This window comes from Oncorhynchus tshawytscha, linkage group LG12 (assembly GCF_018296145.1).
Source record: "Oncorhynchus tshawytscha isolate Ot180627B linkage group LG12, Otsh_v2.0, whole genome shotgun sequence".
Taxonomy (NCBI): Eukaryota; Metazoa; Chordata; class Actinopteri; order Salmoniformes; family Salmonidae; genus Oncorhynchus; species Oncorhynchus tshawytscha.
The window spans coordinates 22,563,284-22,588,798 of NC_056440.1; the positions used below are offsets into that span (position 1 = coordinate 22,563,284).

General features: G+C 45.4%; 1 protein-coding gene across 1 annotated transcript in view; it reads right to left on the reverse strand.

Annotated features, from left to right (window-relative positions):
• Positions 1-24,954, reverse strand: part of LOC112262719 (autism susceptibility gene 2 protein) — a 25,081-nt gene extending 127 nt beyond the window's left edge. Inside the window, 14 exon segments of the mRNA XM_024438444.2 lie at positions 1-1,168; positions 1,170-2,444; positions 2,632-2,902; positions 3,561-3,644; positions 5,738-5,815; positions 7,350-7,482; positions 8,056-8,127; positions 8,280-8,309; positions 8,445-8,516; positions 9,493-9,588; positions 9,780-9,830; positions 13,668-13,927; positions 22,224-22,483; positions 24,818-24,954. The exon segment at positions 1-1,168 is cut by the window's left edge and continues 127 nt beyond it. Of these exon segments, the coding sequence (XP_024294212.2) occupies positions 1,090-1,168; positions 1,170-2,444; positions 2,632-2,902; positions 3,561-3,644; positions 5,738-5,815; positions 7,350-7,482; positions 8,056-8,127; positions 8,280-8,309; positions 8,445-8,516; positions 9,493-9,588; positions 9,780-9,830; positions 13,668-13,927; positions 22,224-22,317 (2,595 nt within the window). The 5' untranslated portion in view covers positions 22,318-22,483; positions 24,818-24,954 and the 3' untranslated portion in view covers positions 1-1,089.
• Positions 24,955-25,515: the final 561 nt, after the last annotated feature.

Below are 25,515 nucleotides of genomic sequence, written 5' to 3' on the forward strand. Positions count from 1 at the left end.
GTCGACAGAGAAAGTCCTATTGCCGCCCAATCAAAAGTGTCTTCCTTTGCTGTCAATTCATTTTACTGGGGCTGCATGTAAGCTTCTAGTACAGTTTCTCTGTAACGGGGAAGTCTGTAGGTTTATAATTCCATGGCCATCATCGGAAAAAAAACATGTTGAGTTATTCCAAGTTCCTCTCACTGAATCAACATTATCCAACAGTGTCCATTCCATTCCAGGTGGCTCTCCATCGGGGTGCTCAGCGCCTCTTTGCATAGATTGCAGATGATCATTCCAGCCCCCTTCTGATGCCCGCCCTCCTTCCCTCCCATTGGACAGGATCGTCTGTTACCATGGTTTCCAACCGGCAAGTGGTTCAGTTTTGATTTAATTTGTTTTTCTAGAAACATTTAAAAAGCCTAATAAATTTACATTGTAATTTTGCTGCAAGGAATATCAACAAGATATTTACATGAATTTTCTTTACAGAGACCGAACAAAGACCTCGTAATATATATTTGTCTGCATATCTCAAAGGCAAAGCAAATAAAACGCAAAAATTATTTCATGTAATTCCGTACATTATCACTAATGAGTATTTCCATGTACCATGAGGTTATATTACTGTTGTAAGGGTAAAAAGTCCAGTCTGTACCATGGAGCATCCTCTTTCATATGTCTCACAATGGACTGGGATATTGAAAATAAGAGACTAACGCACAAAATACAAATTCATAAAAATGATGTCTATACATGGAACAAGGATAGGAAATGTACAAACTCATTTTAATCAGAATATCACTTTTCGCTCAAAATCGAAAAAGGTTTTAGATTAATATATTAATATCAAATTTTATGTCGGAAACAAACGTACACATACTTTTTGATTCGTGTTCTTCTAACCAACATTCTCATCAGCCTGTCCATGTCAAATAAAATCATGGCATGTGCTTCTTCAACCTTACAAATCTTTCCTTTGTACAATCATACTGTTTCCTCGTTTACTAATGCCTTTCTCCATCGTAAAGCAGTGCATTTTGTTCTCTCTAGAAGGTTCCAAATTGGGGAGTGAGTCTTGTCATCCATGTCCTTTGTCTGTATGTAAAGCTACCGTGCCTCCACTTCTTTGGGGTTGCGGGAGGGGGAGTAATCTCGGGGGTCCTGGGTGGTGAGGGGGTAGTCCTTCTGGGGAGGCTGGTCTGGCGCTCCCCGCTGCCACTAGTGGAGGGGGCGCTAAGTGCAGCGGTGGGGGCGTCCGGTTCAGCAGGCCATTGTGTCCAGTGGAGGGGCTGAGTCTGGGGTAGGGCATGCCGCCCAGGTGGGGCATGAAGGGGGGCATGTGTGGCAGGTGTCCCTCCATGGGGGACTGGTGCAGCTGGTGGAGCCGCGCTCGGTCCAGCTCCTCCCTCAGGTGCTGGCGCTCCCTCTCCTCTGCATGTTGCCTCATCCTCTCGTGCTCCCGCCGTACCTCCAGCAGGTGCTCGTGGTGGGAGTAGTCATGGGCCTCTCTCTCCCGGTAGGCCCGCTCCTGCTCGTAAATGCTGGGGAAGCGCTGGGCCTGCTCCGCCCTCAGATGGAAGTCCATCCTGCGCTGCAGGTCCATGTTGCGGTAGGCCTCCCTCAGTGGGTCCCAGGGGAAGGCTTGGTGGGGCATCCGGTCCCTCCCTGCAGCAGCAGCCAGGGGGCTCACCCCCATAAATGGAGCCATGCGAGCCCGGTCTAGCACGTTGAGACTGCCCATCTGGTGCATTGCGCTCATGGAGAGGGGCAAGGAGTGGGCCATGTGCACCCCGTGCAGGGAGCCGTGGGTGGGCATTTCACTGCAGCGTGGAGAGGGGTGCGGGGGCTGCTGGGACAGAGGAGGGTGGTGGTGGTGGTGGTGGTGGTGGTGACCAGGCTGGGGGGGTTGAGGGGGTAGAGGCTGAGGAGGAGGAGCAGGCTGAGGGGCGGGCTCGGAGCTCACAACCACCACATCCTGGTCCTCCTTGCGCTCCTCCTTGATCTTCATGTCGTTCTTCACCTTGTGCAGCAGCAGGTCCCCCCCGGAGGAAGGACGAACCTCCTTCCTGTCCCTGTCCCCATCCTTGAGTAGCGTGGGTGGGGGGCCACCAGCCATTTTCATGCCTGTCTCAGATAGGACAGCCTTGGAGTAGGGGGAGGGCGTGCGGTGGGCTGGTTTGATGGAGTCTTCTGAGGAGCGTCTGTCTCTGTCTGTCACCTCCTTCCCTCCTCCAGGGGAGCGGCTCTCCTTTACCTTGACCTCCCCCACTATGGCCACCTCTCGGTGGCGCTCCGGGAGCTCCTTCTCTGCCTCCCGTACCCGGTCCACGCTGCCGCTGTGGTGGCGACCCGAGTCGCTGGAGTTCTGGCTGTTAGAGCGGATCAGGCTGCTGATCTGGTAGCTGGTTGGGGCCGATGCAGGGGACGAACGGTTGGAGTGACGGTTACGGTCAATTGAATCTCTGAGGGGCACAAACAAAATAAAAATATGTATTTATCAGAAGGTTAGAATGGAGTTACATTTTTAAAATATTTTTTTACTTTAGTTGGAAATATGTGTGCATGAAAATTAGCATTCAAATAACAAACACTTGAGTTACTTACAACTGATACAAATAACTCAGAGTTGTATTCATACAAACGACATACCTGTCTTTATCCTTATCCTCTTTGCTGATGGATGAATCCCTTTTCTCCCGTTCTCTCTCCCTCTCCCTCTCCCGTTCCCGTTCCCGTTCCCGTTCACGCTCGTGGCTGTTTGCTGAGTTGCTTCGCTCCGTGTCTGCAGACTTGGGCCACTGCGGAGGGGTGGGGAAGGAGGGTGGGGTCCGGTGGAGCCTGTTCCAGGTGTCATGGTGAGGGCTGCCGAAGCCTGGCAGGCCCCCTGGGCCCTCTTTATGGCCGAAGACACTGTTGGAGCCTTAAGGAGAGGCGACAGGGAGAAAAGAGTGTAAGCGAACCGAACTAAACTCCCTCCTGGACACACAACATAAGATGGAGAGACTGAAGACAAGAAGAAAGAAAGAAAGAAAGACTGGCCAGGTTAATGGCTTCCCCCTCTGCACTTCTAGCTGCTTGAAACACAGACCCTACTCTGCTCTGATCCCCCATTCACTCCTCTCTCTCAGGGCCTTTTCACTGGAAAGTGGGTGGATGGGGGGGGACTCAATTACCCTCTGGGGTGAGGGTGGTGAAAAGCCGGGGAGACCTTAGCATTCCACAGGGTGTCTATTTCACTGAAATCCATTTTGCTACAGGGCAACTGATTTGGCAGAGGAGAATGAGAGAGAGGGAGGGAGAGGGCGAGAGAGAGGGAGAAAACCCTCCACAGTGGTGATGAGGGGGCTTTTAGATGAATTAATACATGAATAGCAACCTAACAGAAAGGCTGTGAGTGCTGTGTGCATTGGCAGTGTTGCTGTCAGGTTAAAGCCAAGCTACTGGGGAGGGGGGTGGACGGAGAGACAGAGAGAGAGCTGTGCTGCCTGCCTTTTTGTTCCTCCGTGTTAGTTTTATTTTGGTGCCTTGATTTCATCCTCCCTGGCCCACGGGGGGAGGGGCGGGGGGCTGGCGCTTACCAAGCGAGGGGTTGCCTAATCCTCCGAAGGCACTGGTTGAAAGGTTGCCGAGGCCGCCAAAGGTACTGGAGCAACTGAAAGGATCTGCAAAATGCCAAACAGGGATTAGCTGAGCCGGCTGGAATAGCCCGACCACTCGTTCCACTCTGCTTTTCTCTTACAAGCGGAGCTGTGGGTTTTCTAGCGCTGCTATCCTGCTTCCTCTAATCCTACTGTGTGTAGCTAGCTAGCGAGGCTTGCTACCTGCTCTGGCCACACTGGATTTACTCCTGCACTGTCGGTAATGGAGTGGAGCCTTTAATCTCTGACTCTGATTCTAGGGAAGCACTGCCTGATGGGAGACTGAGTATGATGGGGTCTAGGTTGGAGCTGGACTACAATCGGACAGGGGATTTGGAGGTCTCCAACAGTCAGGCACACAGCTGCTTTAATGGAGAATGTTTGTTGAGTAGGCTTTAGAGATGCTTCAGTGTTTCACACTTCCATTTGAACCTGCGCACTCTGCTACCTAGAACCATAGGGATCTTCGGCTGTATGTTCCCAGGTTAAAGGTTTCTTTGAGGGTTCTTCTTTGGGGGAAAATGTTCTACCTGGATCCAAAAATGGTTCCAGATGAAGAAACCTTTATCATTCTACGTAGCACATTTTCTACTACGAGTGTCTTAGTTAAACCTGGTCACAGTTTACATAGAATTCAAAATGGAAAGGTATGCATACCTACCTGAATCAGGACACAACGTTATCAAGATTTCAAGATTGATTAAGAAGCCATGTTGGAAAATGCCAGAGGTTAAATCAATGATGAATGATCCTTTAATCTAGTTCTGAAAGACTTCCACTATGTGGTGAATGATCCTTTAATCTAGTTCTGAAACACTTCCACTCTGTGGTGAATGATCCTTTAATATAGTTCTGAAAGACTTCCACTCTGTGGTGAATGATCCTTTAATCTAGTTCTGAAAGACTTCCACTATGTGGTGAATGATCCTTTAATCTAGTTCTGAAAGACTTCCACTCTGTGGTGAATGATCCTTTAATCTATTTCTGAAAGACTTCCACTCTGTGGTGAATGATCCTTTAATCTAGTTCTGAAAGACTTCCACTCTGTGGTGAATGATCCTTTAATCTAGTTCTGAAAGACTTCCACTATGTGGTGAATGATCCTTTAATCTAGTTCTGAAAATCTGAAGTTCTGAAAGACTTCCACTCTGTGGTGAATGATCCTTTAATCTAGTTCTGAAAGACTTCCACTCTGTGGTGAATGATCCTTTAATCTAGTTCTGAAAGACTTCCACTATGTGGTGAATGATCCTTTAATCTAGTTCTGAAAGACTTCCACTCTGTGGTGAATGATCCTTTAATCTATTTCTGAAAGACTTCCACTATGTGGTGAATGATCCTTTAATCTAGTTCTGAAAGACTTCCACTCTGTGGTGAATGCAATGCAACAGTTTGTCAATATATCAGCAAACAACAGCTAGAAAGTCACACTTGAATTAGTTATTTGGGCAGGAATTTCACCCAAAATCTTTGAGGAGTGTCATAATTCCTCAATGTTTCTCCCCTGTGCACCAAGGGTTTATAAACTCAAATTGGATTGACTCAAGAGCTTATCCCGTGAAATCACCTTGCTGTACTGATGCCTAACAACATATTTGATGGGAAATACAGAATAATACAAAAACCTCCATTACTCTGTCTGTGAAAGAGACGAGCAGAACTGGAAGAGGCCATAAAAAGAAGCCTCAAGGTAAAATGGCATATTTGCTGAGGCCATCTGCCTAAGTCCAAGGCAATATGAAATGTTGTGGGGTAAAAAACCTTCCCTTGAACAAAGGGTCTGGAAAATAAAGTCAAGAAATTAGAAAAACTACATTAACAAGCCCAGAGTGGCCTTCCTTCCACATCAGTACAGGCAGGAGGGTAACTCAAGGGTATCTTTTATGAATCACGGGGATAGATTTCATGAGGTCTCTCTACACAGCACTAAACTTAAACTCAGTGTGAGATATGGAGCAGGATGACTTCACTAGCCAGAACCTCTATTTCCCTATTATAACCTTATTTTCCAAACAACAAATGTGACTGTAGTAGTATTCTCAATATGAGTGCAACAAAGAGAGAGAAAGTGAAAAAGGAAAAATTGGGATGTAAAATGTGGTGCTATTTCCACTTACCTGTCAAGTGGCTGGGAGGCAGGAAGCCACTGTGGTGGGGGGAGGGGCCGTACGGGGAGGCGGCCGGATGGCCAGAACCTACGGGAGGAGAGAGCGAGAGAGAGAGGACAGTTGAAAAAGAAAAGGAGAGCCGTACACTCTAGGAGCTCAGATGCAATAATGTAATAACCTAATAACCAACATTTTGACAGACAAGCTGTCTTCATCAGGGTATAATGACAAACACTGCAGGTCACTAGTTTATATAGTGTCAAAGAACACACACAGGTGTCTGTAATCATGGCTGGGTTTTGCTTGATGTCATTGGTTCATTTACAGAATAGAACATATAAAAAACATGAATGGATAGCATATGATCATAGATACAATGTGGCTACATAAGCCTACGAACATTTACAATGAATAGAAAAATCACAATAATCACAAGAAGGGCTTCAGATCAAAGTCTACGCTGAGACCGAAGGGAGCAAGGGTCTTTAAATTAAAGTTCCAGACAGCCTCTCGTTTAAACAATAAATTGTCGAGGTCTCCCCCTCTCCTAGAGAGGGTGATGAGTTCGATGCCGATATAACGGAAAGACGAAATCGAGTAGTTTGCTTCCAGAGAGAGTGGACCGACGATGTTATCTCAGTGTCTCCACTCAGATAGTGGCGTCAGTAGTCATCTGTCACAAACTCTAACTAGGCATCCAAAAAGAGAACAAACCACCAAAAATACAGTGAAGGACATCTGATGTTTCATAGGGTTAACAGTGGTTGGCTGAGAAAGGCTTGATAGCAATTAGCATAATATTCAATAGTCTCACGTATGTGTGGATGTGTGTGCGCTCGTGCGTGTATATACATTTAGGATGGGGGGGGAGCTTTTTTATGAACAGACGTTGACCTCTTTTACAAAACGTTCTTCACCCATATTTCATGAATGGTTCATGAACGAGCCAATTACAAGCCAATTCAGGAACAATTCTGCATAATTACAAGCTAAAGGGCATCCGCCTCCATGTTGCCTTCAAGGCAGGTTCTACAAGCCAATTATCACAAATAAGTGTGTTCCAAATGGCACCCTATTCCCTACATAGTGCACTATGAAGGGAATAGGTTGCCATTTAGGATGCGCATAGAGAAGCATCCATATTCATGGCCACATCACATGTCTAGGACAACATTTACAACAACAGCACTTCAAGTAGGGCAGGTAAAGAAGAATAGAACACAGCTGAACACTAATACACCATGTGTCATTACAGGTGTGAAGAAATGTGACAGGTAACCAGGAAGTAAACACCTGTCTATATGGATAGAGTTACACTCTTATTGGACAACAGTAGGCCTACTCAGAATTCAACCTGAAGCTCTGAAAGGTACTATGGGCTTTGGTAGATTTGGTTTGGCGTCCACATCACCCGAATTGTGGGGTTGTTGGCAGTAGGGGTGGTATTCTGACTTGAGAGCCGGACTTTTGTGTCTCATTCATAGATGTCAATGGGAGACAAAAATGAAGAGTTCAAATCTGAAACGATAATATCCCTAAAGACCCTGTGGCATGTCCCTCTGTGCTGGGTAGAGTACCATGAGCCCTGTGCTGGGTAGAGGACCATGAGCTCTGTACTGACCTGTGGAGGAGAACATGGGTCGTGCTAGGTCGTGGGTGTAGGGAAACCCAGGAAACACTCCTGGGGCAGAGGGACGACTGAACAGGTCCAGCTTTCCATTCATGTCCAGTTTGTGAGGGTCCACCTGCATCTGCTGTTAGAGAGAAAGGGTGAGAGGGGGCAGCGAGAGAGAAAGAGAGAGAGAGAGAGTGAGAACACAAGGGAGATGAAGATAAAAGGGAAAGAAAAGGTAGAGGATGAGAAAGAAAAGAAAACAGAGTGGCACTGTCAGTGTTTGCAAATGTAGTAATTAACAATAATTGATGCTAGTCATTTCATAGTTCAAGGAGGGACTTGTAATCTGCTATAATCAGTGATATAATCACTGTGTGAGATCAGAGAGGAGGGACAACATACAGTACATAATGCCTCTACATGCCCAACACATACCCACTGTGTCATAACAACATCAGGGTAAGCTGATTAGGCCCACTAAACCCCATGAGGACGGGGTGCCTATGACAATGACACCATGACAGAGACAAGAGGAGTCTTCCAAACTACAACCAAAATGGCCGCTACCTAAGTAGGCATAGAAAGAGAGGAATCCTTGGGAAAATACAACATTTGGCAGAGGATCAGGCACATCCCTCCTTCCCCTCCCTTGGCCTCCTTCTGCCTAACACACACACACAACACACACAACACACACACACAGCTCACTCACCTTCATCTTCTGCTGATGGTGGTAAATCTGCCAGGCGATCTGGACGTGCACCGCACACCACTTGCCAGGTTTCTGGAAGTTAGCAAATTACTACAGGTTAAACCCAACACCTTAATGATATGACACGATGATGCTGTAGAATTTACTCAATGTTATGACATGTTGGTACTTGGTACTGCAGTAAATTTGACAGTGCATGGAAGACAAATGAAATCATGGCTTACTCTAACTGCTGTCCTGAAAGGATCCGATACCTGTGTAGTTGAAAGAAGAAAACATGAACCATAATCAACCCACAGCCACAATCATCTATACTTCCTTTATCTCCATTGTAAAGCATCAAGCATGGACTTGCTGTTTTTGAGGGACAGTGACAGTAGGCTACGTACCCGTGGGTCCTTCTGTAGGAGTGTGTGAGGTACTGCCCCCGAACGGGATGCTACGTCTATGGGGTTAGAGGACTAAAAGAGAGGATAGATAAAGAATAGAGAGGAAGACAGAGGCAGAGTGTTACAACTGAAGACGGTGGAAAAAGGGACTTTGCACAGAATGACAACACCAACAATAGACACATTCCAAAACACTGCCTATTCCGCATTGATTCACACCAAGAGACCCCGCATAGCAAGCAACTGTATGTGACGTGCACTCCTAGGAGGTCTCCAGTACAGAATCAACAAGACGGCAAATTATAGATCTCTGGTGGTTCCTAGCAACACCTAACACCCTCCATCTTCCAACCCCTCTCCTGATGCTCAGTGGTGCCCAGCGCTTGGCTGTAGGTGGTGAATGGAGGGATGGAGGGGGCTAACTGTACTGTACTCTAACCATCTGGAGGCAGGAAACAAAAGACCTCCATAATAGAGCCTGTAGGGAATAAAACCAGGGGATTTAGGCCAGCTTTGATTGGTGGCTTACAACAGGGTCAGAGCCTATTGGGCGCCTGCCAGGCCCCGATCGTCTCACACCACCACACACACACACACACACACACATATACACATATACACACACACTGCTGCTTATCTCCCCCTGCACTGTGCGGCGCAGCACAGTGGTTGGCGGCTCAGGCCCGCCAGCTTAAAGACAGGCCTTGTTTGCATAGTCTATTACAGGGAAAAAAAGAAGCAGGAGCAGATTTGTCAGGCTGGTTCACTTGAAACGCAGCTGCCTGCTGCCCTGTATACAGACTGTAAAGGAAGGCTTTGGTGGTATTCAGGTCCCTTAATTCTAGCCTCATTCTTGGGTGAGATGATGAGCAGAATGCTGAGTTGCCAGTGCGGGTGTGTTTGTGAAAAAAATGCATGTTTGTATGTGGTGTTTTTGTATTGTGTGAGTGAGTGTGAGTGAGTGAGTGTGTGTGTATGCGTACTGTGTGCATGTGTGTTTGTGTGCGCAATGCACGTGTGTCTGTGTGTGCAGGTCTGTGGGGCTAACCTTGGGCTGGAAGGCTCCTTGCAGTGAGCTGAAGGGTCCTGAGTGTGGGAGCAGCGGGGGCATGCCTGGCATTGTGGGGGGGTAGGAGGGGAAGAACTGCATGGAGGAGAGGAGACACACAACCACTTCTTAAAACAGATTACAACAAGACGCATAGACAACACTCACACATAGAATAAATTGATATTTTCTTTCTCCAAATTTCAAATATCTAACCACCATATTTGACAGAAAACATGCTAAAAGCATGGTGATGGAAGTTGAAAGGAAATAAATTGTTTACTTACATTTGAATGTCTAATGAATGGATTGTCCAGTTTTGGAGCGTATTTGTCAAACTGGAAAAAAAGAATTGGAAAGGAGAGTAATACGTCAGTGATGCCAAACTGACAATAACAGGAACTCTGCATCTATGAACTAAAGACCATCCAACAAATACAAGAAAATCCCATTACACTTATTCAGTGACAGAACACAGGAGAGAGGAAGTTCAGTACAACATCAGTTAGATCAAAAGCCCAGGAAGTCTGACAGCAACGAGCTTAAAGGAAACACTGAGCATTCTGGGGTCATGTTTTGTTTTGCTGCTGGCCAGCCAGACTGCAGATTGAGATTCATTTAAATCATCAGTGATATGACTAATCAAACGGACTGCCAATATTAGGGATTTTCCAATTTGTCTGCAGCACAGAAAAACAGCCATTGAGTTAGGCCTAGAGACAGTACTATGCTTGGGCGGGGGGAGCTCTCTCTACCTTACTTAAAGGCCCCAGTGTAAAACGAGAAGATTGAGTTATGTTTCTTATTAGGTGGAACATTTGGAGACGTGAAACTAATAGGCTGTGACAGATGTAGGGTTTTACAATGATCTCTGTTATGGAAACGGAGCACACAGAGACACATACATACTATAGGGGGGTTGCCATTTTAGTGTGTGTGACGACTCAGAGAGAGCGAAATACAGAGACATTACAATTTTCTATGCGTAACATCCTATAATTGTGGGTATACGAACAGTCAGTTTTTGATAGGTGAAATTAAATTGGTTTGACTACATTTTCAAGAGAGGTCATTTTGAACATGTACAGCATGAGACTGAAATAACTTTGAACAACTCAAATGGTTTAATATAATGAAACATTTTCCGAAGCATACTAATAGAATAATGACATTAGGATTTCAACAGAAAGATTATAGCCTCATATACAGTATCTGGTCATGGGGCCAAGCCAAGGGAATCTAGTTTACATATTTGTCAGTTAGTGAGAGAGAGAGACAGACAGAGACAGAGAGAGAGAATTCCCACGTATGAATGGGGACTTTGTGTGACTGCATGTAAGCCAAGACTGCTCCTCTATTTTGAAACCTGCTAATTGCAACTGACACTAACTTATTCCTATTCCATAAATAGACAAACCATTTGCAGGTACTTTTGTGAGTGTTTTTACAAACGGCCGCTGGTTTGGGTTTTCATAAAAAAGGAAAAAGGAGACGCACATAAATCAGTTAATTCTATGTGTGTGTGTGTGTGTGTGTGTGTGTGTGTGTGTGTGTGTGTGTCTCCTGCGACATGGAAGGGAAAGGAGGCGGTTTTCTGGCTCAACACTAGGCATAGCTCCTCTGACTGGGCCTTGGCCTCCCAGCGAAGCGGGGCCATTCAACATCCGCCACAGAAAACGTTCCCAGCGGCGGGTTTGTGTTTGTGGGTGATAATTGTTCCAAATCAAACAGACACCCTATTGAGTGGAAACACTGAGGCAGCTACCGAGCTCATTAAACCAGTCCGCTCCCCTTCTGCCCCTGTACCCTCTCGTTTCCATCTTAAGCACGGGCCTGTTTTATGTTTTACACTGGGGGAGTAATACTCGCTAGTGGCTTTATGGCTGTCTATAAAACTCATGCTTTATCATTTACAGGGCCTGTCAGAGGTTTATTGTAAACAGCTTTGGATAATTAAGGCTCGGTATTTCATCTTTAAACAATTAATGATATTCTTTTTCCTAAGAAGACAGAGGGGAAAATAGATACTCAGTGTTTCCATTTGGCAGGGCCAGCTGCCTGATGGCGTAGAACAATGAACCAATACACAGGATTCATCATTTCATTCATTACAGCTATTAGCCAAGGGCCGTTACATAGTTGAAATGACATGGAGTGCTCACAGTGAGCACAGCTGGACCGATCCAACTGCACACATCATGACAAACACTAAAAAACAACCACAACATTACTCCTGTCTCTCTAAACAAGCAGTAAAATGAAAGTGAAACAGCAATGTTGCTGGAGGGAGGAGAGGAGAGAAAAAAAACAAAAAAACAACATGGGTTAAGTAAAAACACAGTCTCAATAAAACAGAATACATTAACAGTCTTAAATCCCATTGTAACAACAATGCATCAGCCACAACATACAGATGTGAGTGCACAAAGCCATACAGCATTAGCAAGATGAGGAAATAACTGAAGATGAAAAGAGACAAACAGAGTGCTATAAAGAAAGCCTGGCTGCCATTTAGAGGAATGAAGGGATCAGCTGCAGGCACAAGATAACAACAGCAGCACACATGCTTTTTGACAGAGATTTACAATCTAAACTAAACAGTCTCCCTGACTGCTTATCAGATAGCTGTACACTGTATGTACATAAGCTAAGCCCTTTTTCCTGGCGTTTCTAACATACAGGGATCATGTGAGATTCCACAAAGCAAAGCAGCAAAGCCCCATGCTCTAAATGGACCCTAGCCTATTAATTAGGGGTCATGACATGATAGATTATATCTATTACACTAATGCTGAAAGGGCATAAATGGGAGTCGTGTCTGAATGGATTTCTCAGATTGCTATTGCTTTCCAAATGATGGATGAATACTCCTAACTTTTCCAGGGAACATTTTTACGATTTAGAGCTGCCAATGTTTTACCCCTGGCTGACTCGATGGCTGACTCGATGGCTGACTCGATGGCTGACTCTATGGCTGACTCTATGGCTGACTCGATGGCTGACTCGATGGCTGACTCGATGGCTGACTCGATGGCTGACTCGATGGCTGACTCTATGGCTGACTCGATGGCTGACTCGATGGCTGACTCGATGGCTGACTCTATGGCTGACTCGATGGCTGACTCGATGGCTGACTCGATGGCTGACTCGATGGCTGACTCGATGGCTGACTCGATGGCTGACTCTATGGCTGACTCGATGGCTGACTCGATGGCTGACTCGATGGCTGACTCGATGGCTGACTCGATGGCTGACTCTATGGCTGAAGCTATTATACATGATCAAAACAGTCCGAATGATGTCACTCCCTTTCATCTGGAATGAAGTCATTGAGTGTAACCAAAGGCTTTGAATTTGTCATTGCGGAGCATTAGCCCCCAGTGCATGGCAGTCACGCCACACATCTGTTGGAAGGCCCTTTTGTTTCTGGTGCATGGCAGTCACGCCACACATCTGTTGGAAGGCCCTTTTGTTTCTGGTGCATGGCAGGGAAATCAGAACATTCAAAAACATTTCAAACACATCCATCTGAAAACAATAAAAACACTCCCTTCAATAGGTCTCCTTTGTCCCAGAGCAAAAAATGTCATGTTCATCGAGAGAATGATGGATACATTGAATCAACTGTACTGACATACGTTGGTTTGGGCAGGCTTCCCTTGTGTTGTAAAGGAAAGGGGCATATAGTGAGCCTTTGTGCATTGTAATGCTTTTGAAGCTCAGCCCTCTATATAGGCTAATGCACATGTAAAACCCTGGTCCAAAAGCATAATGTCTATTATTATATACTGTAGTATTATTGCAGCAGGCGCCTGTGTTATGTCTGGTTTCAGCACTGAGGATGAACCACTACAAACATGTGTACTGTGGCGGGGAGATGACGGCTTAGTTGGAGTCTTATTATGGGGCTGTAGTGATGACTTGAGGTGCCCCTGCCTCCTGTTCCTCAACTCTCTGTAAAAACGCACTGTTAAAGTGTCCTTGTGACAGTATGCAAAAGACCAAGAGACCCAACCAGCAGAGGGGGGACTGGATAGCAAATGTTTGGGTGGGGAAGGAGGGCAGGCTCTGGCCCTATCGGTTGGGAGGAGGGTGAGCATTTGGCAATTGGGGTGACTAGGACGAGGAAGAGGAGGGGGGTTGAAGTACTATATGGGAGCTTTACTTATCCTCACATTTCTGGCTGGGGTACGCACCATGGGGGGTGCGGTGGGCGGAGGAATGATGGTGGCCGGGGGCAGACTGGGCGGGAAGGGCGTGAAGGTGTGCTGGTGGGTGTGTTGGTGCTGATGCATGTGCTGGTGTTGGTGAAACTCTCCCCTCAGGAGTGACACAGGGGCCAGCGGGGACCCCGCGGAGGACGGCCCCCGGCTCCACCCCTCTGAACTCTGAACCAGGAAGCGGTTGTTCAGCTCCTGCCGCAGGAGGTCATGCTCTGCAAGAAAGGAGAGCGAGAAAAGGGGGGAAAAGGGAGACACAAGAAAGGCACGGACGCCAGTCAGTTTTAACAACGGGTAGAAGAGAAGAAAGAATAGTCACCTGGCATTCTCTGTTTCTCCAGCTCATGCTGTGAGGGTTTTCTACGTGAGGACTCATTGGGGGTGGTAAGAGAGTTGCCTGTGACAATGTGCCAATCAGAATCCCCGAATGAGGCTGGCAATACATGATTGGTTGGTTGAATGATATCAACAGGCTGGTATCTAAAGACAAGAGAGAACCAAGAGTCACCTCAGCAGAAAACACAGCAGACTCCCTCCACTAATGCTACATATCCTAGCTACCACTATTACCATAAATGTCTATTACCAGTGCTTGACTTGGGCAGAACCTCACCGGAGCTAAGTACCGGCATCTCAAATGTTCTACTGCTTAAGCTCCTGCTCCTCTTATAGAATATTACTTCAAAAGTATTATGGAGTTCCTGCACCTAAATATAAATAGTACCGGCACCTATTTCAGTTCAGTCCAAGTCAAGCACGGTGTATTATAGTACAATACACACTAAAAGAGTATCAATAAAGAATAATTGACAACAATCACTTCTCTTACACAGATACAAAATCATATGAAGATACAATTCTGCTACATTTGACAGATTACAAAAATATGTAAATATTACAAGATTAACATAATAGTAGAACTAAAAGTCAGCTTCAATATGAACATCTTACGTCTTATCTAACATGCCCTTCCTCTGACTTGCCATAAAAGAACAGTTAGCTGACAGCATGCAGTGTTACGGACGAGAAAATATCCTCTGGCATTTCACTTAAAGCTATTCTTCAGCCCAGATGACTCAAATCAAATCACATTTTATTGGTCACATACACACGGTTAGAAGATGTTAATGCGAGTGTAGCGAAATGCTTGTGCTTCTATTTCTGACTATGCAGTAAAATCTAACAAGTATTCTAACAAAGTCACAACAACTACCGTACACACAAATGCACACACATGTAAAGGGATGAATAAGAATATGTATATATAAATATATGGATGAGCTATGGCGTAGGCAGATGCAGTAGATGGTGTTGAATACAGTAAACACATGAGATGAGTAATGTAGGATGTAAACATTATTAAAAGTGGCATTATTTAAAGTGACTAGTGATACCTTTATTAAGTCCGTTTATTTAAGTTGCCAGAGATTTGAGTCTGTATGATGGCAGCAGCCTCTCTATGTTAGTGATGGCTGTTTAGCAGTCTGATGGCCTTGAGATAGAAGCTGTTTTTCAGTCTCTCGGTCCCAGCTTTGATGCACCTGTACTGACCTCGCCTTCTGGATGATAGCGGGGTGAACAGGCAGTGGCTGAGGTGGTTGTTGTCCTTGATGATCTTTTTGGCCTTCCTGTGACATCGGGTGCTGTAGGTGTCCTGGAGGGCAGATAGTTTGCCCCAGGTGATGCGTTGTGCAGACCGCACTACCCTCTGGAGAGCCTTGAGCTTGAGGGCGGTGCAATTGCCGTACCAGGCGGTGATACAGCCCGACAGGATGCTCTCGATTGTGCATCTGTAAAAGTTTGTGAGTGTTTTAGATGACAACCTCAGCCTCCTGAGGTTGAAGAGGCGCTGCTGCGCCTTCTTTACCGCGCTGTCTGTGTGGGTGGACCATTTTAGTTTGTCCGTGAAGTGTACGCCGAGGAACTTAAAACTTTCCACCATCTCCACTACTGTCCCATCAATGTGGATGGGGATGCTCCCTCTGCTGTTTCCTGAAGTCCACGATCATCTCCTTTGTTTTGATGACGTTGAGTGAGAGGTTATTTTCCTGACACCACACTCCAAGGGCCCTCACCTCCTCCCTGTAGACTGTCTCGTTGTTGTTGGTAATCAGGCCTACCACCCTTAGTGTTGTCTTCAAACGTGATGATTGAGTTGAAAGCGTGCCTGGCCACACAGTCACGGGTGAACAGGGAGTAAATCAAATCAAATCAAATTTTATTTGTCACATACACATGGTTAGCAGATGTTAATGCGAGTGTAGCGAAATGCTTGTGCTTCTAGTTCCGACAATGCAGTAATAACCAACAAGTAATCTAACTAACAATTCCAAAACTACTGTCTTATACACACAAGTGTAGGGGGATAAAGAATATGTACATAAAGATATATGAATGAGTGATGGTACAGAGCGGCATAGGCAAGATACAGTAGATGGTATCGAGTACAGTATATACATATGAGATGAGTATGTAAAAGTGGCATAGTTAAAGTGGCTAGTGATACATGTATTACATAAAGAAGCAGTAGATGATATAGAGTACAGTATATACGTATACATATGAGATGAATAATGTAGGGTATGTAAACATTATATTAGGTAGCATTGTTTAAAGTGGCCAGTGATATATTTTACATAATTTCTCATCAATTCCCATTATTAAAGTGGCTGGAGTTGAGTCAGTGTGTTGGTAGCAGACACTCAATGTTAGTGGTGGCTGTTTAACAGTCTGATGGCCTTGAGATAGAAGCTGTTTTTCAGTCTCTCTGTCCGAGCTTTGATGCACCTGTACTGACCTCGCCTTCTGGATGATAGCGGGGTGAACAGGCAGTGGCTCGGGTGGTTGTTGTTCTTGATGATCTTTATGGCCTTCCTGAGACATCGGGTGGTGTAGGTGTCCTGGAGGGCAGGTAGTTTGCCCCCGGTGATGCGTTGTGCAGACCTCACTACCCTCTGGAGAGCCTTACGGTTGTGGGCGGAGCAGTTGCCGTACCAGGCGGTGATACAGCCCGACAGGATGCTCTCGATTGTGCATCTGTAGAAGTTTGTGAGTGCTTTTGGTGACAAGCCAAATTTCTTCAGCCTCCTGAGGTTGCTGCTGCGCCTTCTTCACGACGCTGTCTGTGTGGGTGGACCAATTCAGTTTGTCTGTGATGTGTACGCCGAGGAACTTAAAACTTACTACCCTCTCCACTACTGTTCCATCGATGTGGATAGGGGGGTGTTCCCTCTGCTGTTTCCTGAAGTCCACAATCATCTCCTTAGTTTTGTTGAGTGTGAGGTTATTTTCCTGACACCACACTCCGAGGGCCCTCCCCTCCTCCCTGTAGGCCGTCTCGTCGTTGTTGGTAATCAAGCCTACCACTGTTGTGTCATCCGCAAACTTGATGATTGAGTTGGAGGCGTGCATGGCCACGCAGTCGTGGGTGAACAGGGAGTACAGGAGAGGGCTCAGAACGCACCCTTGTGGGGCCCCAGTGTTGAGGATCAGCGGGGTGGAGATGTTGTTGCCTACCCTCACCACCTGGGTGAGGCCCGTCAGGAAGTCCAGTACCCAGTTGCACAGGGCGGGGTCGAGACCCGGGGTCTCGAGCTTGATGACGAGCTTGGAGTACAGGAGAGGACTGAGAACGCACCCTTGTGGGGCCCCAGTGTTGAGGATCAGCCGGGAGGAGATGTTTTTTCCTACCTTCACCACCTGGGGGGCGGCCCGTCAGAAAGTCCAGGACCCAGTTGCACAGGGCGGTGTCGAGATCCAGGGTCTCGAGCTTAATGACGAGTTTGGACTATGGTGTTAAATGCTGAGCTGTAGTCTGTAGTCAATGAACAGCATTCTTACATACGTATTCCTCTTGTCCAGATGGGATAGGGCAGTGTGCATTGCGAAGGCGATTGTATCGTCAGTGGACCTATTGGGGCAGTAAGCAAATTGGAGTGGGTCTAGGGTGTCAGGTAGGGTGGAGGTGATATGGTCCTTCACTAGTCTGTCAAAGCACTTCATGATGACAGAAGTGAGTGCAATGGGGCGATAGTCATTTAGTTCAGTTACCTTAGCTTTCTTGGGAACAGGAACAATGGTGGCCGTCTTGAAGCATGTGGGGACAACAGACTGGGATAGGGATTGGTTGAATATGTCTGTAAACACACCTGCCAACTGGTCTGCGCATGCTCTGAGGACGCGGCTAGGAATGTCGTTTGGGCCGGCAGCCTTGCGAGGGTTAACACGTTTAAATGTTTTACTCACGTTGGCCACGGAGAAGGAGAGCCCACAGGCTTTGGTAGCGGGCTGTGTCAGTAGCACTGTATTGTCCTCAAAGCGAAATAAGTTGTTTAATTTGTCTGTGAGCAAGACATCGGTGTCCACAACGGGGATGGTTTTTCTTTTTTCCTGCCACATACGTCTTGTGTTTGAGCCGTTGAATTGCGACTCTACTTTGTCTCTTTGCTGACACTTTGCTTGTTGTTAAAAGCAGTGGTTCACACTTTCAGTTTCGCGTGAATGCTGCCATCAATCCGTGGTCTCTGGTTAGGGAAGGTTTTAATGGTCACAGAGGGAACGACATCTCCGATGCACTTGCTAATAAACTCGCTCACCAAGTCAGCGTATACGTCAATGTTATTCTCTGAGGCTATCCGGAACATATCCCAGTCCATGTGATCAAAGCAATCTTGAAGCGTGGAATCCAATTGGTCAGACCAGCATTGTATTGACCTGAGGCGTTTAGGTTCTGTCTATAGGCTGGGAGCAGCAAAATGGAGTCATGGTCAGATTTGCCAAAGGCAGGGCTTTGTATGCATCACAAAGTTCGAGTAGCAATGATCCAGAAAGCTACCAGCTCTTGTCGCAGATTCGGTATGCTGATAGAATTTAGGAAGTATGGTTCTTATGTTAGCTTTGTTAAAATCCCCAGCTACAATAAATGCAGCCTCAGGATGTATGGTTTCCAGTTTATAGATAGAGTCCAGTGAAGTTCTTTCAGCGCCAACGAGGGATCTGCTTTTGGGGGGGATATATACACGGCTGTGACTATTTGATTGTAAGGAATTCTAGGTCGGGTGAATAAAAGGACTTGAGTTCCTGAGTTCCTTGAGTTCCTGTATGTGGCTGTCATTACACCATGAGTTGTTAATCATAAGGCATACACCCCCGCCCTTATTCTTACCAGAGAGATGTTTGTTTCTGTCGGCGCGATGCGTGGAGAAACTGGGTGGCTGTACCGACTCTGAGAACATATCCCGAGTGAGCCATGTTTCCGTGAAACAGAGAATGTTACAATCTCTGATGTATCTCTGGAAGGCAACTCGTGCCCTAACTTCATCCACCTTATCTAGAGATTGGACATTGGCGAGTAATATGCCCGGAAGCGGTGGACGGTGTGCTCGCCTACTGAGTCTGACCAGTAGGCCGCTCCGTATGCCTTTCCTGCGGCGACTGCGTTGTTTTGGGTCGGCCTCTGGGATGAGATCACATGTCCAGGGTGGAGGTCCGAAGAAAGGATCCACTTCGGGAAAGACGTATTCGTGGCCATAATGATGGTAAGTTGACATCGCTTTTATATCCAATAGTTCTTCCCAGCTGTATGTAATAACACTTGAGATTTTCAGGGTTAACAAATAAGAAATCATTAACAAAAAAACAAATAAGTGCATAGTTTTCTAAAGACCTGAATCGAGACGTCCATCTCTGTCGGCACCATCTTGCATGCAAGAACTAACAAAGGAGATCCATGTTTTTTGCCAAATAAAACCAGAACACAAATGAGAAATTGCTACCATTGATAAAAAGTTGTACTTGGAGTAATATGGAGGGGCATCAACATTTTTAAAATGCCTTTATCATTTGTAATGGGATAATTCATTAGAGTCGTATATATCCATTATTCCCTCCTTTACTGCATGTGCAATTGTCATAAAGTACTTCACTTACCAGATCATAAAATGATAATTGAATGGTTACAGGTAGTGTTGGAGAGTAATGAACTATGTAGTTTAACTAAACTCAGCAAAAAAAGAAACGTCCCTTTTTCAGGACCCTGTCTTTCAAAGATAATTCATAAAAATCCAAATAACTTCACAGATCTTCATTGCAAAGGGTTTAAACACTGTTTCCCATGCTTGTTCAATGAATCATAAACAATTAATAAACATGCACCTGTGGAACGGTCGTTAAGACACTAACAGCTAGGCAATTAAGGTCACAGTTATGAAGGACACTAAAGAGGACACTACTGACTCTGAAAAACACCAAAATAAAGACGCCCAGGGTCCCTGCTCATCTGTGTGAACGTGCCTTAAGCATGCTGCAAGGAGGCATGAGGACTGCAGATGTGGCCAGGACAATACTTTTCAATGTCTGTACTGTGAGACGCCTAAGACAGGGCTACATGGAGACAGGACGGACAGCTGATCGTCCTCGCAGTGGCAGACCATGTGTAACAACACCTGCACAGGATCGGTACATCCGAACATCACACCTGTGGGAACAGGTACAGGATGGCAACAACAACTGCCGAGTTACACCAGGAACGCACAATCTATTGCTCAAACTGTCCGCAATAGGCTGAGAGGCTGGATTGAGGGCTTGTAGTCCTGTTATATGGCAGGTCCTCACCAGACATCACCGGCAACAACATTGCCTATGGGCACAAACCCACCATAGCTGGACCAGACAGGACTGGCAAAAAGTGCTCTGCACTGATAAGTCGCGGTTTTGTCTCACCAGGAGTGATGGTTGGATTCACGTTCATTGTCGAAGGAATGATCGTTACACCGAGGGCTGTACTCTCGAGCGGGATCGATTTGGAGGTGGAGGGTCCGTCATGGTCTGGGGTGTTGTGTCACAGCATCATCACACTGAGCTTGTTGTCATTGCTGGCAATCTCAATGCTGTGCATTACAGGGAAGACATTCACCTCCCTCATGTGGTACCCTTCCTGCAGGCTCATCCTGACATGACCCTCCAGCATGACAATGCCACCAGCCATACTGCTCGTTCTGTGTGTGATTTCCTGCAAGGCAGAAATGTCAGTGTTCTGCCATGGCCAGCGAAAAGCCCGGATCTCAATCCCATTGAGCACGTCTGGGACCTGTCGGATCGGAGGGTGAGGGCTAGGGCCATTCCCCCCAGAAATATCCGGGAACTTGCAGGTGCCTTGGTGGAAGAGTGGGGTAACATCTCACAGCAAGAACTGGCAAATCTAGTGCAGTCCATGAGGAGGAGATGCACTGCAGTACTTAATGCAGCTGGTGGCAACACCAGATACTGACTGTTACTTTTGATTTTGACCCCCCCTTTGTTCAGGGACACATTATTCCATTTCTTTTAGTCACATGTCTGTGGAACTTGTTCAGTTTATGTCTCAGTTGTTGAATCTTGTTATACAAATATTTACACGGTAAGTTTGCTGAAAATAAACACAGTTGACAGTGAGAGGACGTTTATTTTTTTGCTGAGTTTAGTCATTGAATTACATTTTGCTGTAGCTTGGTGGTAGTTGAACTAAATTCCAATCTTGGTAGTGTTTTCACTAGTTAATTACGTTTTACCATGTACAGTAGTGGTGTAGTTAACTACTGGAACTACACACTACTTTTTTTGCCAAAATAAAATATAGGTGGGTGAAGTAGGCAAGAAATTTGTTTCTTTTTCGGCATCAGACCTGCCTAATTCTCACTTGAAACATAGTTTTTGTGTTTAATAGGCTAAATTACACATTCTGTTAACATCTGACTCCAGAGTGATCTGTTCTTGCAATTTGTAGTCTGACATTTCAGATTTAAATATGATAATTTTCCACTAAGTAGTTTGGGTGTGGTGAACAAATATTTCAACATCACTTTAGTTAAGTAAACTATATTTTTCTTAAGGGTAGCTTTAGTGTAGCTCAACATATTCCATTGAGAAGTAATTGGTTGCTTGGTAAACTATATTTTCAAAGTAGCTTCCCCAACACTGGTTTCATGTCAATGTAACCTGGCATGTTAACATCTACTTAATATCACATAATGAACTTTTATTCCCTCTGTACTTGGATGCTTTTATTGTACAGTTGGGTTTACATTTCTGCAACAATTTACTTTAAAATTACATTAGATTGTTACTTTGGCTGAATTGCTACTTAATGTTACAGAATAGCCCTTTGTTCTCAAATGTCCCATTAGATCATTACCATGACCTATTATTACCTCTACTACTTGTTATTTTTTACTCTTACATTTATTATATTGATTAATGTTCTGCTTTGTTGAGGGAGCTAGCACATAAGCATTTTGCTTCACCTTTTATACCTGCTGTAAACTGTGTATGTGACAAATAAAATGTGATTTAATTTATTATTAATTTATCAAGAGAACAGGTCACAAAAAACTATAGAGCAAAGTCTAAGAAAACATATTAGTACTACAAGGAGAATACACACATAGCTGAACATGTCCAGTTTCTACACTCTCGCTGCCAAGACAGGCAGACGGACTAGCCTTGCTACCAGAGATGTAAGGAGGGCAATCTTACCAGGGTAGGGGGTGCCAGCAGGGTGCCCAGGGACCACAAGACTGTTAGTGGGTAAGGTCGGAGGTGGCGGCAGTGTGGCGGGGGTTGCGAACATGGCCGGATGGCGATGGGCCGGGCTTCGCAGGGAGGAATAGTGTGAGGTAGAGAGGTTGGCTATGGACAGAGGCAGGGCCGGGGTGGAGGAGGGGAGGCTGCTCAGGTGGTGTGGTGAGGGGGGCAGGTGGTGGTGTTTGGGTAGGCCTGCGCTGCTGCCGCTGTGACTGTAGAGAAGACAGAAAGAAAGAAAGACCAATGAGTTATATACAGTTGAAGTCGGAAGTTTACATACACCTTAGCCAAATACATTTAAATTCAGTTTTTCACAATTCCTGACATTTAATCCTACTAAAAAAAATATTAGGTCAGTTTATTTTAAGAATGTGAAATGTCAGAATAATAGTAGAGAGAATTATTTTTTTCAGCGTTTATTTCTTTCATCACATTCCCAGTGGGTCAGAAGTTGACATACACTCAATTAGTATTCGGTAGCATTGCCTTTAAAATGGTTTAACTTCACAAGGGTAGGGGGCACTATTTTCACCTCCGGATGAAAAGCGTGCCCAAAGTAAACTGCCTGCTACTCAGGTCCAGAAGCTAGGATATGCATATTATTTGTAGATTTGGATAGAAAACACTGTTAAAATAATGTCTGTGAGTATAACAGAACTGATTTGGCAGGCGAAAACCTGAGAAAAATCCATCCAGGAAGTGGGATTTCTTTTATGTTTGTAGTTTTCTATTGAATGCCATTACAGTATCCATTGACTTAGGACTCAAATTGCACTTCTAATGGATTCCACTAGATGTCAACAGTCTTTAGAAATTGTTTTAGGCTTATATTCTGAAAAATGAGAGAGTAAGACCACTCTGAATGAGTGGACCCTACAGTGTCCCAGAGGTTTTTCATGCGCACGACTCAGAGCGCGCCTTTCTTGTTTACCTTTCATATTGACGATGTTATTGTCCGGTTGAAATATTATCGATTATTTAGGCCAAAAACAACCTGAGGATTGATTATAAACATCATTTGACATGTTTCTACAAAACTTTACGGATACTATTTGGATTTTTCGTCTGCCTGTTTGACTGCGTTTGAGCCTGTGGATTACTGAACAAAACGCAACAAACTGAGGGTTTTGGATATAAAGAGGGATTTTATCGAACAAAACAAACATTTATTGAGTAAATGGGAGTCTTGTGAGTGCAGCCATATGAAGATCATGAAAGGTAAGTGATTAATTTTATCGCTATTTCTGACTTGTGTAACTCCTCTACTTGGCTGGTAACTGTTTGTAATGATTTGTCTGCTGGGCGCTGTTCTCAGACAATTGCATGGTATGCTTTCGCCGTAAAGCCTTTTTGAAATTTGACACCGTGGTTGGATTAACAAGAAGTTAATATTTAAACCGATGTATAACACTTGTATGTTTTATGAATTTTTATAATATTTCTGTTTTTGAATTTGGAGCTCTGAAATTCCACTGGATGTTGGCCAGGTGGGACGCTAGGTCAGGGCTTTGTCATGGCCATTCCAATACCTTGACTTTGTTGTCCTTAAGCCATTTTGCCACAACTTTGGAAGTATGCTTGGGGTCATTGTCCATTTGGAAGAACCATTCACAACCAAGCTTTAACTGGAGTGTGGAGTGGTTGAAAAATGAGTTTTAATGACTCCAACCTAAGTGTATGTAAACTTCTGACTTCAACTGTAGATTCTGGTTCTGTGAATTTGAGTGGGTTTATTACATGACTGGAAGCTGTGTCTATGAATTCTGAGAATGTATGTGTATATGTGATGTGCTGATCTGAAATTCCATTTTGAGTACACAAGATAACGACTAATGTTTTAGCTTGGATTAATTCAGCCTGTTTTGAGGATGAAATTGGGTCATTAGACGATGTCACCTAGGTCATATTTTCGAACATAAGATAGCACATTGTAGCCAAACTAATTTCGAGCTATCCTGTTATCCTTTGCTAGATACGTGACAGATCAGTGCAGGTGGAATCAACACGCTATCTGACGTAAGTCAATGAGGTATTGCATATCATATCAGCAAGGTATAAAGTATAAGAAGACTGCTAGGCATAACTAAACAGAACCAGATCATGTAAGAGAGCTAGGCATAACTAAACAGAACCAGATCATGAAAGGGAGCTAGGCATAACTAAACAGACCCAGATCATGAAAGGGAGCTAGGCATAACTAAACAGACCCAGATCATGAAAGGGAGCTAGGCATAACTAAACAGACCCAGATCATGAAAGGGAGCTAGGCATAACTAAACAGACCCAGATCATGAAAGGGAGCTAGGCATAACTAAACAGACCCAGATCATGAAAGGGAGCTAGGCATAACTAAACAGAACCAGATCATGAAAGGGAGCTAGGCATAACTAAACAGACCCAGATCATGTAAGAGAGCTAGGCATAACTAAACAGACCCAGATCATGTAAGAGAGCTAGGCATAACTAAACAGACCCAGATCATGTAAGAGAGCTAGGCATAACTAAACAGACCCAGAGCATACGGATAAGATGTGGTCCTACTGTACCTGATGTCGTGCAGGCTGTTGTACTGCAGTGGGTGATGCTGGTGATGTTGGTGGCTGATGAGAGGCCTGGCGTGGTGTTGGTGCTGGGGGAGAGGGAGCGAGACAGGGACCCGGTGCTCCTGGAGAGGGTGGGGCTGGGCCCTCAGCAGGGGAGGGGTGGGGATGGGCAGCGCCCGGTCTGACTCTCTCTTGATGAGGAGGGGGCGGGGAGGAGAGCCGCACCCTTGGGTGGGGCTGAGGGGGCTGCCGCGGTGGCAGAGGGGGCAGGGGAGCCCGCAGGCGGGGAGGCCGGGGTGGGGCTGGACACACGCGGAGTGAAGGACACCTCGTTACTCTGCTCCTGGCTACGCTGGAGCCCTGATACTTTGGCCGAGCTGACAGCCTTGGACTCTGGATTCTCATTCGTCGTCACACCTGCAGAGGCAAAGAGACAAGGAACGTTAAGGGAGGATGTAGATATACCATTGCCCGGTGTACTGAAAAAGCTGGGAGAAGTGTCTGTCTAACTGTTATTGAGAACCATGTGTGCAGAAGAAAAAGAAAAACTAATACACTACATGACCAAAAGTATGTGGACACCTGCTTGTCGAACATCTCATTTCAAAATCATGGGCATTAATATGTAGTTGCTTCCCTCTTTGCTCCTATAACAGCCTCCACTCTTCTGAGAAGGCTTTCCACTAGGTGTTGGAACATTG